Source organism: Erinaceus europaeus, chromosome 19 (genome assembly GCF_950295315.1).
Source record: "Erinaceus europaeus chromosome 19, mEriEur2.1, whole genome shotgun sequence".
NCBI classification, from domain to species: Eukaryota; Metazoa; Chordata; class Mammalia; order Eulipotyphla; family Erinaceidae; genus Erinaceus; species Erinaceus europaeus.
This window is the reverse complement of record NC_080180.1, coordinates 35835926-35853378: the sequence shown is the minus strand read 5'-3', so window position 1 is coordinate 35853378 and position 17453 is coordinate 35835926. Positions and strand designations below refer to the sequence as shown.

At 38.9% G+C, this 17453-nt stretch overlaps 1 protein-coding gene across 4 annotated transcripts in view; it reads left to right on the top strand.

Annotated features, from left to right (window-relative positions):
- The window catches only part of ADAM28 (ADAM metallopeptidase domain 28), an 81227-nt gene that overhangs the window by 23523 nt on the left and 40251 nt on the right, over positions 1-17453 (top strand). The window contains exons 5-8 of one of the 4 annotated variants that reach the window (XM_060178860.1): positions 583-659; positions 3181-3367; positions 11777-11854; positions 14873-14944. In XM_060178860.1, the coding sequence (XP_060034843.1) occupies positions 583-659; positions 3181-3367; positions 11777-11854; positions 14873-14944 (414 nt within the window). Of the gene's footprint in view, positions 1-582; positions 660-3180; positions 3371-11776; positions 11855-14872; positions 14945-17453 lie in introns of all 4 variants that reach the window. The other 3 variants (XM_060178859.1, XM_060178863.1, XM_060178862.1) reach the window with 3 other exon arrangements.

Genomic DNA, 17453 nt, shown 5'->3' with positions numbered 1-17453 from the left:
TATATGGGCCAGAACTTTATCTGTGTAAAGAATAAAGTTGTACTTGACTGAATGCATTCATGTAGGAAAGTGTTAGGATAGACATTTTGTTCCAAATGAAGGTGGGAGATGCTATTAGCCTGTTAACCAGTTATCAGGGTAGACATTTGAATAAATAAAGAAATAAAAATACAGTCTGAATAACTCATCCATTGGAAAGAGCCTAATGGTGTTAGAAAAAAAAAGAGTGATTTATTGCCCAATGAAAAGAATGACTAGCAAATGGTTTATGGACTCAGGTTTTAAATCTACCCATATTAGTTTTCCTCTAGATTTTTTTTTTTGTTGTCCAACTTCAGCAGCACCACTGTTAATTCATATTAATGCCTAGTCAAAACTCTAAACATTCTAAGATAATTAATTACCTAGTATAGACTTTGGATTATAAAAAAGCACTGTAACAATAGTCCTAGGCTTCTCGTTGACTTCAATTTTCTATAAAATATTTTAAAATATTAAATATATTCTGCCTCAATACTTCAAATTCAAAATTAGCAGTGAACTTAATGCATATACACTTTTTGTATTTTACCATTTTTATAGGATGACTGTTACTACCAAGGACACATCATTGATGAAAATGTTTCTGATGCTAGCATCAGCACATGTAAGGGTCTAAGGTAAGACCTGATGTACGTTTAAGTGTACCTTTGATGGTGGGGGTTGTGTGCCTTAATCAAAGTTAAAAATCACAAGTGAACATGATGAGCATTGACAGGTGAATCCATACTCCCAGTGTGTTTCTATCTTTCCCTAGTGGAGCAAATCCTTCATGATTAAGACACTACAAAAAATGGGAATAGATGGAAAATTCCTTAAAATAATGGAGTCCATATACAGCAAACCTACAGCCAACATCAGATTCAATGGGGAAAAGTTGAAAGTATTCCCTTTCAGAACAGGGACTAGACAGGGCTGTCCATTATCACCATTACTCTTCAGCACAAATTTGGAAGTTTTCACCATAGCAATCAGGCAAGAGAAGGGAATAAAAAGAATATAGATTGGAAGGGAAGAAGTCTTACTCTCACTATTTGCAGATGATATGATAGTGTACATAGAAAAACCTAAAGAATCCAGCAGAAAGCTTCTGGAAATCATTAGGCAACATAGCAAGGTGTTAAGTCACAAAATTAATGTATAAAAATCAGTGGCATTCCCTTATGCAAACACTAAGTCAGAAGAGTCTCTTTAATTTTTACATCTTTTTTATATTTATAATATAATATATATATATTTATAATATAATATATATAATTTTTATATCTTTTTTAACCGTTGTTGTGGTTATTATTGTTGTTGTTATTGTTGTCATTGTTGGATAGGACAGAGAGAAATGGAGAGAGGAGAGGAAGGCAGAGAGGGGGAGAGATAGACACCTGCAGACATGCTTCATTGCTTGTGGAGTGACGCCCCTGCAGGTGGGGAGCTCAGTGCTCAAACCAAGATCCTTAGACTGGTCCTTGCACTTTGAGCCATGTGCACTTAACCTTCTGCACTACTGCCCTACCCCTGGAAATTTTCATTCTAGTGCCAGCTCTGATTTATATCAGCTAATGACATTGAAGTATTCGCTGTCTTTTCTTTAAATTTTATTTTATTTATAAAAAGGAAACACTTGACAAAACCATAGGATAAGAGGGGTACAACTCCACACAGCTCCCACCCCCAGAACTCCGTATTCCATCCCCTCCCCTGATAGCTTTCCTATTCTTTAACCCTCTGGGAGTATGGACCCAGGATCATTGGGATGCAAAAGTTGGAAGGTTTGGCTTCTATACTTGCTTCCCCGCTGAACATGGGCGTTGACAGGTTAATGCATACTCCCAGCCTGCCTTCTCTTTCCCTAGTGGGGCGGGGCTCTGCGGAAGCGAGGTTCCAGGACACATTGGTGGAGTTGTCTGCCCAGGGAAGGTTGGTTGGCATCATGGTAGCATCTGGAGGCTGGTGACTGAAAAAGAGTTAAGCTACTATGCAGAACAAATTGTTGACTAATCATGAACCTAAAGGCTGGCATAGTGCAGATGAAGATTTGGCATCTCCATTTTGAATATAGCTAGTAGGCCTATTCTAGGTATATTCCAAAGGGCCCAAGACTATACTAGTTTTTTCCTGAGCCTGGCATCTGATATGCAGGTGGTTCCAAGTTGTTGTCTGGGGAGATGATGTCATGGCTGGAAAAAGGTCTAGAGATCTGGATCAAAAAAGAGAGCAGCTCCCAAATATAGGAAAGGTGTATAAATATTGTTGACTAAACCACATTGATTTGATGTGATCTGGGGCCCATATTCAGCTGAGGAGCCTGTGTAACCTCTGCATCCCTATAGGTCTGAGCTTGCATTCTGTGGTAGTCTTTTTTTTTTTTAATTTTTTATTGCCACCAAGGTCATTACTGGGGCTTGGTGGCTGCACTACAGATTGACTGCTCTTGGCTGCCAATTTTTCCTTTATTTTTATTTATATAACATTCTGTTTGATAGAATAGATAGAAACTTAGAAGAGAAGGGGATATGTGTGTATGTGTGTGTGTGTGTGTGAGAGAGAGAGAGACAGAGAGAGAGAGACAGAGAGAAAGAGATTATAGGGGGGGTACTTAATGGCACACCTGGTTGAGTGTATATATTACAATTTTTCAAGGACAGAGGTTCAAGCCCCAAGCCCCCATCTCCCCACCTGCTGGGGGAAAGCTTCAGAAGTGGTGAAACTGGGCTGCAGGTGTCTCTCTGTCTCTTTCCCTCTTTATCTCTCCTCCTTTCATTTTCTGGCCGTCTCTATCCAAGAAATAAATTAACATAATAAAAAATTAAAATAATAAAACTCTAAAGAGAGAGAGAGATGCAGAACTTGTTTCATTGCTGCAGGAAGGAAGTGGGAACTTGAATTGGGTCCTTTCGAATGGTAACCTGTGCCTTCAGGCAGGTGTGCCACCACCCATCCCTACACTAGCCACTTGTAAAAGATGTCATTTGTGTTAGAAATCAAAGTTTAGGTTATCATGCCTGTCAACATTTATGTGGTATGCTGTTGCCATGAGCTTGGGATATTTTGGCATTGCTGCCATTTTTTTTTCTAATACTCCAGAAGTCTTAGCATTGAAATGCAAGATAAATTGAAAGAGGCATGAATTCTCATCTTTTTCAGGGGCTACTTCAGTCAAGGAGATCAAAGGTATTTCATTGAACCTTTGGGCCCCACAGATGAGGATGAACAGATGCATGCACTTTACCAACATGACCCCAATGAAAAGACCAACAGCACCTGTGGGACTGATGACGTACTCTGGGCACATGGATCTCAGCAGAATGTGCTTCCACCTATCATCAGTCTGGTTGTATGCTTACATTTCTGTGTCTTTTGTAATGCTGTCTTGTATCCCGCCCTGGTTGCCCTCAGTTGCAATTTTGTAGCTGCAACTGAGTGACATTTTCAGTCATTGGTGAACTTGGTGGGCTTTGTAGGTGATTTATTCAAGTATTTATGGATCAATGCTTATTAAAACACTGAGAAGGAGTTACACAGGATAGCAGGTATACTGTTTGCCCTCTAGGATTTGACAATTTTTTTCATATTATCCTAAAGTACAACAAAAGTAGAAATTATTATTATCATCTGAGAAAAAAATTGCCTTGTCTTCATGAATGAACCTATTCAACAAATCTTTTAAATATTTTTATTTATTTTAATGAGAGACAGAAGGAGAAATGCAGACAGAGCAGAACAAAGAGACCAGAACACTATTTAGCTTTTCCTTATGGTTCTTCTTCTTCTAGCGTTTGCCCTTCTTCCGTAGCCAGTCAACAGCATCAGGTTGAGCCTGATGTAAAGTTTCGAGACCTCCTTTGAATCTGGAGAGGTGGCAGTCGTTGGCTATGTGGGTGTCCTTATGGTACTGCAGGGGATTGAACTTGGGATGTGAGACTCAGGCATCACAGCCTTTTTTGCATAACCATTATTCTGTCTCCTTTTCCCTCAACAATTCTTTCTTAATCTTATAGATACTGATGACATAGCAATGAATAAAAATAAAATAAATAAAATAAAATAAAACATCTAGATAGGAATTTAGAACTTTCATTTACATATGAAATTGTGCTTCTAGTCACAGAGAATTTTCTTTCTTTTTAAAATTTTTTTAAAAAAACGTAAATTTCTTTATTGGGGAATTAATGTTTTACATTTGATAGTGAATATAGTAGTTTGTACATGCATAACATTTCCCAGTTTTCCATTATAACAGTACAACCCCCACTAGGTCCTCTATCATCCTTTTTGGACCTGTATTCTCCCCACGCACCCATCTACCCCAGAGTCTTTTACTTTGGTGCAATACACCAACTTCAGTTCAGGTTCTACTTGTGTTTACTCTTCTGATCTTGTTTTGCAACTTCTGCCTGAGAGTGAGATCATCCCATATTCATTCTTCTGTTTCTGACTTATTTCACTTAACATGAATTTTTTCACGCTCCATCCAAGATGGGCTGAAAACTGTGAAGTCACCATTTTTAATAGCTTCCATTGTGGATATTGACCACAATTTGCTCAGCCACTTATCTGTTATTGGACACCTGGATTGCTTCCAGGTTTTGGCTATTACAAATTGTGCTGCTAAGAACATATGTGTACACAGATCTTTTTGGATGGGTATTTTGGGTTCCTTAGGATATATCCCCAGGAGAGGAATTGCAGGATCATAGGGTAGGTCCATTTCTAGCCTTCTGAGTGTTCTCCAGACTGCTCCCCACAGAAGATGAACCAATTTACATTTCCACCAGCAGTGCAGGGAGGTTCCTTTGACCACACAACCTCTCCAGCATTTGTTACTGCTACCTTTTCTGATGTATGACATTCTCACAGGAGTGAAGTGGTATCTCATTGTTGTCTTTATTTGCATTTCTCTGACAATCAAAAGACTTGGAGCATTTTTTTCATGTTTTTCTCGGCCTTTTGGATCTCTTCTTTGGTGAGTATTCTGCCCATGTGCTCTCCCCATTTTTGGATAGGGTTATTTGTTTTCTTGTTGTTGAATTTGGCAAGCTCTTTATATATTTTGGTTATTAGCCTCTTGTCTGATGTATGGCATGTAGAGATCTTCTCACATTCTGTGAGGGGTCTCTTGGTTTGGGTAGTGGTTTCTTTTGCTGTGCAGAAGCTTTTTAATTTGATGTAATCCCACAGATTTTTACTTGCCTTTGTTTTGTTTGTAATTGGATTCATTTCATTGAAGATGTTTTTAAAATGTATCTGGAAAAGAGTTCTGCCAATATTTTCCTCCAAATATCTGATAGTTTCTGTTCTAACATCCAAGTCCTTGATCCACTTGGAATTAACCTTTGTATTTGGTGAAATATAGTGGTTCAGTTTCATTCTTCTGTATGTTTCAACCCAGTTTTTCCAACACCATTTGTTAAAGAGACTCTGTTTTCCTCATTTGATAGTCTTTGCACCTTTGTCAAAGATTAGATGTTCATAGGTATGGGGGCTTACTTCTGGGCTCTTAATTCTATTCTACTGGTCTGTGTGTCTATTCATGTTCTAGTACCAAGAAGTTTTGGTTACAGTGGCCCTACAGTACAATTTGAGACCTGGGAGTGTGATGCCTCCAGTTCTGTTCTTTCTTATCAAGACTGTTTTGGCAATTCCAGGTCTTTTCTGGTTCCAGATAAACATTTGTAGCATTTGTTCTATTCTCCTAAAAAATGTGGTTGGGATCTCGATGGGGATAGCATTAAATTTGTATATGGCTCTGGGTAGTATATTCATTTTGATGATTTTAGTTCTCCCAACCCATGAACATAGAATATCTTTGTTGTCTTTATTTGCATTACTCTGACAAAGACTCCTTTGTATCTTTTTCTATTTCCTTGAGTAGTGACTCATAATTTTCAGTATACATGTCCTTCACTTCTTTAGTTAAGTTTATTCCTAGATGTTTTATTGTTTTTGTTGCTATAGTAAAAGGAATTGATATCTGGATTTCAACTGCTTCTAACTTAGTGTTTGCATAGAGGAATGCCACTGAATTTTGAATGTTAATTTTGTAGCCTGACATCTTACTGTATTACCTGAAGATTTTCAAAAGTTTCTTGATAGATTCTTTAGGTTTTTCTATGTTTACTATCATGGCATCTGCAAATAGGGAGAGCTAGACTTCGTCTCTTCCTATCTGTATCCCTTTAATTCCTTGCTCCTGCCTGATTGCTATGGCAAGAACTTCCAACACTCTGCTGAATAGTAATGATGATAGTGGGCAGCCCTGTCTAGTACCTGATCTGATGAGAAATGCTTCCAGTTTTTCACCATTGAGTAAAAATTTTAAAAATATATTATGATTGGTGTTGTTGTTACTTTTTGTCACCAGGGTTATTGCTGGGGCTCAGTGTTCCTATGATGACCCCACCACTCCAGACAGCCATTTCTCCTTCTCTCTCTCTCTCTCTCTCTCTCTCTCTCTCTCTCTCTCTCTTTATAGGACAGAGAGAAATTGAGAAGGTGGGGCAGAGATAGAGAGGGAGAAAAAAGAGTCACATGCATCACTGTTTCCTGAAGCCTTTCCCCTCAGCTGGGAGCCAAGGGCTTGAGCTCAGCTCCTTTGGCTTCCTAATAGGTGCACTTAACCAGGTGAGACACTGCCTGGTCCCAGAGGAAAATTTAATGACTTTGTTTGGTGCTATAAAGTTAATATTAAATCATTAGTTATTCTCTTACACTTCGTATTCAAATATCTATTAAATATTATCTGAATCTCTGAATAACTGTGTAAAATTAGTAAAATCTTCCTGGATTCAATATGTTGCAAGTTTAAATTTTAGCAGAAATCACCACAAAAGTCATATGTGCCTAAGAGTGTGGGTCTCCTGGTTTGGCTTTATTTAGTCTCTGGACTGTGGAGCTCAAGTCCTTGGTAACTAGGTGCAATGTCTTATTTTCAGGATTATTTATTTCATCATGTTTTATTGGTTTGCATTTCCTCTTCCGACTTACTATTGCTCTTTCTTTTCAGCTCTTTTCACTGTTTTCCCTCCAACTGAGCACTATTTTAAGATCTCCTACAATTCAGCCCTGGATCCTACTCATTACCCTGCGGGTGCCCCATTTTTTCTAAGTAATTTCATCCTGTGCTGTGATTTTTTTAAATGTGAACTTTGCACAAATTCCCATCCAATGTGTATCTCTAATTTTGGTCTCTCCTCTGGAAGTCAGACTTTTATTTGAGGGGGGTGGGGTGGTGAATATACATTGTATTTTTTAAAATTTCTTTAGTGAGTAATTAATAGTTTAGAGTCAACAGTTAAACATAGTAGTTTGTACATGCATAACAGTTCCCAGTTTTCCACATAACAATTCAACCCCCACTAGATCCTCCTCTGCCATCATGATCCAGGACCTGAACCCCCCACCTCCACCTCAGGTCCTTTTGCTTTGGTGCAATAAACCAACTCCAGTCCAAGTTCTGCTTTGTGTTTTCCCTTCTGTTCATGTCTTTCAACTTCTGTCTATGAATGAGATGATCTCATATTCATCCTTCTCTTAGAAGTCAGACATTTATAACTACCACTTCAAGCATTCATTTGAATGTCTATCACAAACTTAATGTGGTCAAAATAGAACTATAGATTTATATTTCTGTGGTCCAAACCTTCCCCTTCATACTTACCCACTTCAGTTAATTGTCCTATAGTGAGTGAGTGAGAGAGGTAGAAGAGATAAAGAGAGAGGTAAAGAGAGACAAAGACAGAGAGGTAAAGAAAGACAGAGACAGAGAGAGGAGAGAGAGAGAGAGAGAGAGAGAGAGAGAGAGAGAGAGAGAGAGAGAGAGAGAGAGAAACTATGGCACAGAAGCTTCCTCCAGAGGTCTAGGGGTCAGACTTGAGCCTGAGTCACACACATGGCAAAGCAGTGTATTATCTAAGTGAGCTATTTTGCCCATGGCTACTCTTTCCTTCATTTCCCATCATAAGGTATTCATCAGAGTGCATCCACATACTTGAGGTCTTTTTCATTGCTCCCTCATTTCCGTTACTACCCAGTATTCTCAATCTCACAGTAACCATGGCAAGCAGCTTCTGACTCATTTCCTTTCTCCCACTCCTGCCTCAGTGGAGTCCATTTCCCTACTTAATAGTATTGTGTGTCTTTTATTTTAAGATGCATTGTGTCTTTGTTTTTCCTTTTAAACTCCTCTCCTTTTTAATTTTAAAAAATTTTTATTATTACTTTTTTATATTTTTAAATTACAGAATTACATGTCACCAGGGGTTTGAATCCACACCATTCCCACCACCAGAGTTCTGAATCTTTACTCTCCCCACTGCAATCCACCATAGTTCCCCTAAAATTGTAGATATGGGCCGACCATCTTCTCTACAACTATCTGTCCACATTTATACAAAGTTATCCCTTCCTTTCCTGATTCAATCCTCTCTTTCCCTCTAAACCACTCATGACATCAAAGCTACCTCCTTATGTCCCTCTCCTTTTCCTGCTCTCTTTCTGGGTGCTGATGGAGCTGGAGTACAGAGTCCCCTTATCTTCTTTTTTTATTTTATTTATTTTTATTTTTTATTTACTTTTTTATTTCAGAAAGGATTAATTAACAAAACCATAGGGTAGGAGGGGTACAACTCCACACAATTCCCACCACGCAATCTCCATATCCCATCCCTTCCCCTGATAGCTTTCCCATTCTCTGTCCCTCTGGGAGCATGGACCCAGGGTCATTGTGGGTTGCAGAAGGTAGAAGGTCTGGCTTCTGTAATTGCTTCCCCGCTGAACATGGGCGTTGACTGGTCGGTCCATACTCCCAGTCTGCCTCTCTCTTTCCCTAGTAGGGTGTGTCTCTGGGGAAGCTGAGCTCCAGGACACATTGGTAGGGTCTTCAATCCAGGGAAGCCTGGCCAGCATCCTGATAGCATCTGGAACCTGGTGACTGAAAAGAGAGTTAACATACGAAGCCAAACAAATTGTTGAGCAATCATGGACCCAAAGCTTGGAATAGTGGAGAGGAAGTGTTAGGGAGGTACTCACTGCAAACTCTAGTGTACTTCTGCTTTCAGGTATATATTTTACAGTAGTTTATGGATACGTGTGAACATAAGCTCTCTCTCACAGAAATTGGTGTATATCTAGGTTTTGGGACTTTGTTAGAAAGTGAACCACCTGAGATGAAATTAGAGTGTACTATAAAAGGAAAGGTCTCACCTGAGAAATGAAGCTGAAGGGTTGTCATTCCACACGTGAAGTCTCTGGACACATTCTGAGGTGAAGCATGTTGAGGTGGCAATCGTTGCATTGGTTAGGTTGTGATCGGTGGATGCAATATTATTTGATATGGATTGGGAGAGGCATACGGGAAAGTGGACCCTATCCAAGGGTTCCAAGACTGGGGGAAGTAGGGGCTCTATAGTGGAGATGTGAGGTTCCTGCTGTCTTAGGGTTCAAAAACACAATTGGTAGTTGTCTATGGCCATACCACCCTGAACACGCCCGATCTCGTCTGATCCCCTTATCTTCATCCTATCACTTCTCCCCTGTTGGGAGTATGGATCAAGGTTGTTTATGGGAAGCAGAAGGTAGGAGTTCTGGCTTCTGTAGCAGCCTCTGCTCTGAGAATGGGTGTTGACAGGTCAATCCATACCCCCAGCCTGTCTTTATCTTTCCTAGTGGACCAGAACACTGGAGATGCAAGGGTCTAGGACACATTGGTGAGGTCATTTGCCTAGAGTAGTTGGGGTGGAGTCATGGTATCATTTGCAGCCTGGTGTCTGGAAGGTGATGTGACCTAAGTTGAGACAAGATGGTTAACAAACAGGAACCAGAACGTGGGATCAGAGCAAATGAGATTAGGGATTTTAGGGTAGAAAAAAATCAGGGAAGGCACTTTAGGCATGTTCCTGGGGGCATACAACTATAATAGTTTTGCTTGAGTTTGGTAATAACCTGAGGTTGGATGAGAATGTTGTCTGAGAGAGTGGTGTCAGAGTGGAGCACCAGATTTGAAGAGTTGCAAGGTTGACTTCTCAGGCTGGTATCTCAGGTTATAGTCCACAGTAGGATTTCAATAGCAGCATAATGTGGGGTGGCAGCACCAGTAGTGATTTGGTTAAAGTTGACAAGGTTAGTATGGTAGTAAGTAGTCATAGAAAAGGAATTTCAGGAAGTATGGGCATATCCTAGAGGTACCAGGACTAGGAGAAATGCAGGTCTTAAAGAGGATGCAAGGGGTTTCTTATAGTCCTAGAGAAAGTTAAAATATCAATAATTAATTATTATAGCCAGGTTAGTTGGGGGGCTAAGTATCTGTGTTATTATACTTGACTTCACTATGATCTGAACGCTTCTACTGGTATCCAAACCTCCTGGTATTTTAAATACTTATGAGGTCAAAAGGTCTTGACCTATCTGGCCTAAAGTTGTAATTAATTTAGACGTTTGCAGAACTTTATTTTCTGATACATTTTTAGAGATCCATAAACAATTAATCCCCTTATCAGAGTATGATCATTTTTCAAATCTAAGATAAATATTAGTGAGAGCTAGAAACCAGTTAATTTGACTTTAATCTCTTCATTGGGGGAAGCAATGATTTGCAAGATAGTTTTTGTCATGTGACAATATACACAGCTCTCATTCTTATTAATATGTCTGCTTCCAACTCTTTAGAATTTTTTTTTTAACCACCTTCTCTGGAATAACTTTTTGTCACTCAATATATCCTCACATCCTCTGCATAACAGTTACTTCCATTAGATGTTTCTTTGTTTCTCAGTTATAGTTCTTGTGCACAAGAGCCATGTCCATTTCATTGTTCTGTTCCTAACGTCCAGAGTACTGTTGATGTAGCCTAAGTGCTAAAACACTTGTTCCTGTGAAGGGAGGGAGTTAAGTACAAATCTCAGTAGATAACACCTAAAAATCAACCTTCAGGAACATTTTATTGTGAATGAGAGTTATTTGATTACCAAAAGACAAATACTTGCAGAAATTCAACAAGATGAACTTTGAGAGCTTATTAGAAAGCACTAATAATGTACCTGTTACCTTTTTCCTTTCTTATTTCGCTATCATTTTATTGAGGTAATGCTGAATGCTTTTATGAGGTTCCATTTCCACATTTCCCTCACATAAATGTCAGTATATTTCACCTCCACTAAGCTGTCACTCTATTCCACCCTCCACTTAGCACTCCTCCCTTATCCTACACAGTCCCCAAATCTGCAGGGATGGGCAGCAGCCCATGGAGATATCACCCTGGACTGTCTTTTGCTTTTTATTAGATACTATCTTTGAGTGCTATCATCAAACATCTGTTATTATTAAAATAAATAATCCAATATAAATGTGGGGTTGCTTTTGTTGTTGCCTTTGTTTTGGATTGTCATTTTACTTATTTATTTATTTTGTGAAGCAAAAATCTTGGGTTGGTGGAGAAGTCCATTTCATGGCAGGATGATGGGAAAAGTCTACAACCTGAAAATCTAGAGATCGTAGTTTTAGCAGAAACGTTTCTATTGATAAGACCTGTGATCATGTAAACTCTTTGGTAAAATGAAATTGTCATACTAAAATATCGCTGACATCTATTCTACTTCCATTCTGAATCTAAATAACTCAGTCAGAATTAAAATATTAATGCCCTTTTGTTTTGTTTTATATTATCTATAAATATAAAATTATAGCTTAAATAAAATAAGAGGAAAGAATCTTCCCTATTAATTTCACCTTTTACATTTTTTTATAGAAATCAAACAATCACAACCAGAAGGCTCAAGAGCGTAAGAAATATATAGAATATTACTTGGTCCTGGATAATGGTGAGGTAATTATTTCAAATACATTGTCTTTTGAAATATTATTTTGGGACTGGTAAAATTACCATTGGATAATGTGTTGCTTTGTCATGTGTGCAACCTATGTTTGAGCCCAGCACCCACCAACCTTACTGAAGGAAGTTTCAGTGTTATGGTCTCTTTCATGCTCTGCCTCTTTTTCTATTAAAAATACTTTTTTAAGGCAAATTTCCTTTTCTAAAAAAATGTATTATCTTTATGTATTTACTGGATAGAGACAGCTAGAAATAGAGAGGGAAGGGAGAGATAGAGATAGAGATAGAGATAGAGATAGAGATAGAGACCTGCAGCACTGCTTTACCACTCACAAAGCTTTCCCCTTGCAGATGGGAATGGGGGCTTGAACCTGGGTCCTTTCACAGTATAATATGTGCACCCAACCAGGTATGCTAACCACCACCTGGCCCCACAAATTTCCATCTTATGTAATATGTTATATATAACAGACTAGTTCTAAAAACCATGAATATGAATTAGTCTTTTTAAATTTATAATAAGGAAACATTAACAAAACCATAGGATAAGAAGGGTATAATTCTACATATCTCCACATCTCATCCCATCCCCTGATAGCTTTCCTATTCTTTATACCTCTGGGAGTATGGACCCAGGGTCATTATGGGATGCAGAAGGTGGAAGGTCTGACTTCTGTAATTGTTTCCCTGATGAACATGGGCATTGACAGGATGATCCATACTCCCAGCCTGTCTGTCTCTTTCGCTAGTAAGGCAGGATTCTGGGGAAGCAGGGCTCCAGGACACACTGGTGGGGTTGTCTGTCCAGGGAAGTCTGGTTGTCATCATGGTAGCATCTGGAACCTGGCAGCTGAAAAGAAAGTTAACATATAAAGCCAAACAAGTTGTTGACTAATCATGAACCTAAAGGCTGGAATATTTCAGATGAATATTTGATGGTTCCATGTTGTAGATAGCTAGTAGGCCTATTTTAGTTCTATTCCAAAGGGACTGTGACTATACTAGTTTTTTTTTTTCCCCTGAGCCTTTTTTAACAAGTTTTTCTATAGTTAGAAAACCTGGCATGCAAGTAGCCTAATACAACTCCTCTTTCATAGGAATGTACATGATGCAGTATGTATAAACTGAAACCTTGACACTGTACTTTTATTATACAAATGCTAAACTTTGTTTATTCCCTTTTGTTGCCCTTTTTATGTTGTAGTTCATTGTTGGATAGGACAGAGAGAAATGGAGAGAGGAGGGGAAGAAAGAGAGGGTTAGAGGAAGACAGACATCTACTAACCTGTTTCATTGCTTGTGAAGTGACTCCCCTGTAGGTGGGGAGCCGGGGGCTCGGACTGGGATCCTTAGACTGGTCCTTGCACTTTGCACCATGTGCTCTTAACCCGCTGCGCTATCGCCCAACTCCCTTAACTTAATTTCTGATAAGATTTCTTTGTTATGCCAGTTTTCTCTGCTGTTAAGTATTACATCATTAATAACTTTGAATTTATGTTCACCAGACAGTAGTAAATACAAAAGCTTCGTGAGTGAAATCTACAAAAGACCTTTTAAAGTAGCATTTACTGTGTAGATTTTTTCATGATCATAAACTGCATTTTATGTAATGAGTTTGCTTAATCTGAAGTTTTCATGTATGATCTCAAAAGAAAAAAAGTGCTAATATATGAGAAAAAATTAATTATTTCAAGCAATAAAGGTTGGTTTCTTTTGTTATACTGAACTTAGTGTTCAAAATTTTTATGAATACACTTTAAAAATTTTTTTATTGTTTTTATTTATTGGATAAAGAAATGCAGAAATCAACAGAGATGGGGGCTATAGAGAGGGAGCAAGAGATAGACACCTGCAGCCCTGCTTTTCCACTTGCAAAGCTTTTCCCCTGCAGGTGGGGACTGGAGTCTCGAACCCGGGTCCATGTGCACTGTAATGTGTGCGTTTAACCAGGTGCACCACCACCCAGCCCCCGAATACACTTTTCTTTGTATTCGTTTTCTACAGTATTAAAAAGAGTTGTACTAGGTATGGGGACTTTATTGGGGAGTGGAACACCTGGAATGGAATTAGAGAATACTATGAAAGGAAAGGTCTCACCCGAGTGATGGAGCTGAAGGGTTGTCATTCCACACCTGAAGTCTCTGGACACAGTCTGAAGTGAAGCATGCTGGAAGTCCCCTGAGATAGAGCATATGTTCACACGTGCCCATAAGCTAGGGGAAAATATATACCTGAAAGCTGAAGTACACAAGAGCCTGCAGGGAATACCTCCCAACACTTCAGCTGCACTATTCCAGTCTTTAGTTCCATGGTTGTTCAACAATTTGTTTGGCTTTGTATGTTAACTCTCTTTTCAGCCACCAGGTTCCGGATGCCAGCACGATGCTGACCAGACTTCCCTGGACAGATGACCCCACCAATGTGTCCTGGAGCTCCACTTCCCCAGAGACCCACCCTACTAGGGAAAGAGAGAGGCAGACTGGGAGTATGGATCGACCTGTCAATGCCCATACCCAGTGCAGAAGCAATTACAGAAGCCAGACTTTCCACCTTCTGCAACCCACGGTGACCCTGGGTCCATGCTCCCAGAGGGATAGAGAATGGGAAAGCTATCAGGGGAGGAGGAGGGATATGGAGATCGATCGGGTGGTGGGAATTGTGTGGAATTTTACCCCTCTTATCCTATGGTTTTGTTAATGTCTCCTTTCTTAAAAAAAATGGTTGTATTTAATTAAAATACATTTGGAGTAATTCCTTAGAACTTTATGCTAAATGAAAACATAGGGAAAATTCTACTATTTTCTTCAGTACTTCCAAAATATTTTAGGTTAGCTAGAGAAATAAGGAAGCAATGTTTCACATTTGTGTCAACTTTTATAACTTCTCTTTAATTATAATCACTATATATAAAATCTTCCTTTTTGTCTTCTAATTATATTCATTTCTTTCAATGTCCATAGAATGACTTGCTTCTGTGTGTGTTTCTTTCTTTCTTTCTGTTTGTTTTTTTAGTTTAAAAAGTACAAGCAAGATCCAAAGGAAATAAGAAAGAGGGTGTTTGAGATGACCAATTATGTCAACATGGTATGATATATTTTATTAAATGTAATTTTATTATGTTATTTTTATTTTATTATATTATTATTATGTTTTATTATAATAAAATATTATAGTTTATTAAATGTAATGAATCCATTTGCACATTTCTATGAATGTTTACTAAACAGCAGAGAAGAGTCAGCACTCCCAGAGTCAATGCTAATGAGTTTTTCCAAGTTGACCTTTTAATACTTATGAGATCTCTCTTAGGTACTTAGTGCAGTATTCTTGATCCTATGATAAAACAGCAGTTTAGAGGGGATCAAGTGGTGGCTTAGCCAGTAGAGCTCATAACTACTGTGTGTGAGGATCCAGATTCCAGTCCTTACCACTCTGGGCCCACCCCTACAGAGAGGGAAGCTTCACAAGTGGTGGAACAGTGTTGTAGGTTTCTCTCTTTCCGTCTCTGTCTCTTACCCTATATCAAAAATTATGGCCACTGGGAATGGTGGAACTGTGCAGGTGGTAAGTCCCAAAAGAAAGATTAGGATTTCCATACTAGAACATATTAGCTTTGAGATATCCTTCTGTTATCTATATGAAGATTGTTAAATGTGGATCAAATAAATAAGACTGAAATTCAGGTCTAGGAGGAGAAAGAAATCCTTTTTGTTTTTTTTTTTTTGGCTCCAGGGTCGTGGCTGGAGCTCAGTACCGACATGATGAATGCACTCTTCCTGGTGTGGCTTATTTATTTCTTTTTATCTTATTTTTTTAATTGGATAGGACAGAGAGAAATTGAGAAAGGAGGGGGAGAGAAAAATAGGTACCTGCAGATCTACTTTACTACTTGTGAAGTGTCCCCCATGCAGGTAGGGGACTGAGGACTTGAACCCAGATCCTTACATAGGTTCTTGTACTTAGTACTATGTGCACTTCAGTGGGTGTGCCACCCCCCCCCCCACCCCGGAGGAGACAGAAATCTTGTTTTTTTTTTAATTTTTATTTATACAATGGAAACACTGACAAGACCATAGGATAAGAGGGGTACAGTTCCCACCTCCAGAACTCCATATCCCCTTCCCTCCCCTAATAGCTTTCCTATTCTTTAACTCTCTGGGAGTATGGACCCAGGGTCATTGTGGGATGCAGAAGGTGGAAGGTTTGGCTTCTGTAATTGTTTCCCCGCTGAACGTGGGCGTTAACAGGTCCGTCCATACTCCCAGCCTGTCTCTCTCTTTCCCTAGTGGGGCAGAGCTCTGGAGACAGAAATTTTTACCCAATTTAGATGGTATAAGACAACGGTCAGCAAAATACAGTTTGGCGTCAAATCTCAATTGCTATATTTTCATTCAATAAAGTTTTATTGAAATACAGCCACCATTACAGTTTGTGATTGCTTCCCTGCTATAGTACCAGAGCTGATGAGAAGTAGTCATATAATCTTGAAGTCTATCTTTTCTCTCTTGAACCAGCCCTGCTGTTGAGATCACTAAAGAAGTGACTTTAATTAAGTGAAAAAAAGAATTGAGGCTATTTCCTTGGAGTTCTTCTAGGGAGCAAGGCCAAACTGGAAAACAAAATGACAGATATTAAGGTATAGGAAGTGAGTCAGAGAGAGGTCAGACAGTGGCAAGCTTAGTTGAGTATACACATTACCATATCAGAAGATCTGAATTAAAACCCCCAACCCTCACCTGTAAAGGTTCAGGAGACTTCAAAAACAGTGAAGTCGTGTTATAGATCTCTCTCTCTCTTTCTCCCCCTGCCCCTTGTCTTTGCTTCTATCAGAAAAAAAAAATGAATAAAATGGGGAAATGCTGCTAAGAACAATGGCATCTTTGTCCAGGCACAGAGGCCCAGTGATAATTCTTGTGACAAGTAAATAAATAAAAATGAGTAGGAGAAAAAACTAGGAAACAGTGTTCCTCTAGAAAGAACTTGAAATAGAAACAAAATTCTAGCAAGGGAAAAAAATGGTTAATGATGCTAGATCCTTCAGAAGCCTGAGGACTGGTCAATGAATTCAACCAAGTAAAAGCCACCTGTTACCTGAATGAAAAAGACATGTTTGGAATAAGTACTGAGAGATGTGAAGTCACAGTATACTCATTCTAGAAGTTTTGTTGCAAAAAGAAGCAGAGAATTGAGGCATAAATGAGGTAAGGAGAAAAAGTCCTCCCTCATTTTCTTCTCTTGCTACCTTGGTTCATTTATTTTCTGCTCCTGAAAATAATTTTGTGAGGGACCCCAGCTCCCCCCACCACCTGCAGGGGGTCACTTCCCAAGCGGTGAAGCAGGTCTGCAGGTGTCTATCTTTCTCTCCCCCTCTCTGTCTTCCCCTCCTCTTTCCATTTCTCTCTATCCTATCCAATAACAATAAGAACAACAATTATAAAAAAATTTAAAAACTAGGCAACAAAAGGGAAAAAAAAGAAAGACTTCTTTAAAAAATATATTTTGTGAGGCATAAGAATTGGTGATATGAAAATATGGAAATATTTCTGGAGTAATCTTCTCAATCCAGTAGAGAGATTGGAATGCTTGAAATGAA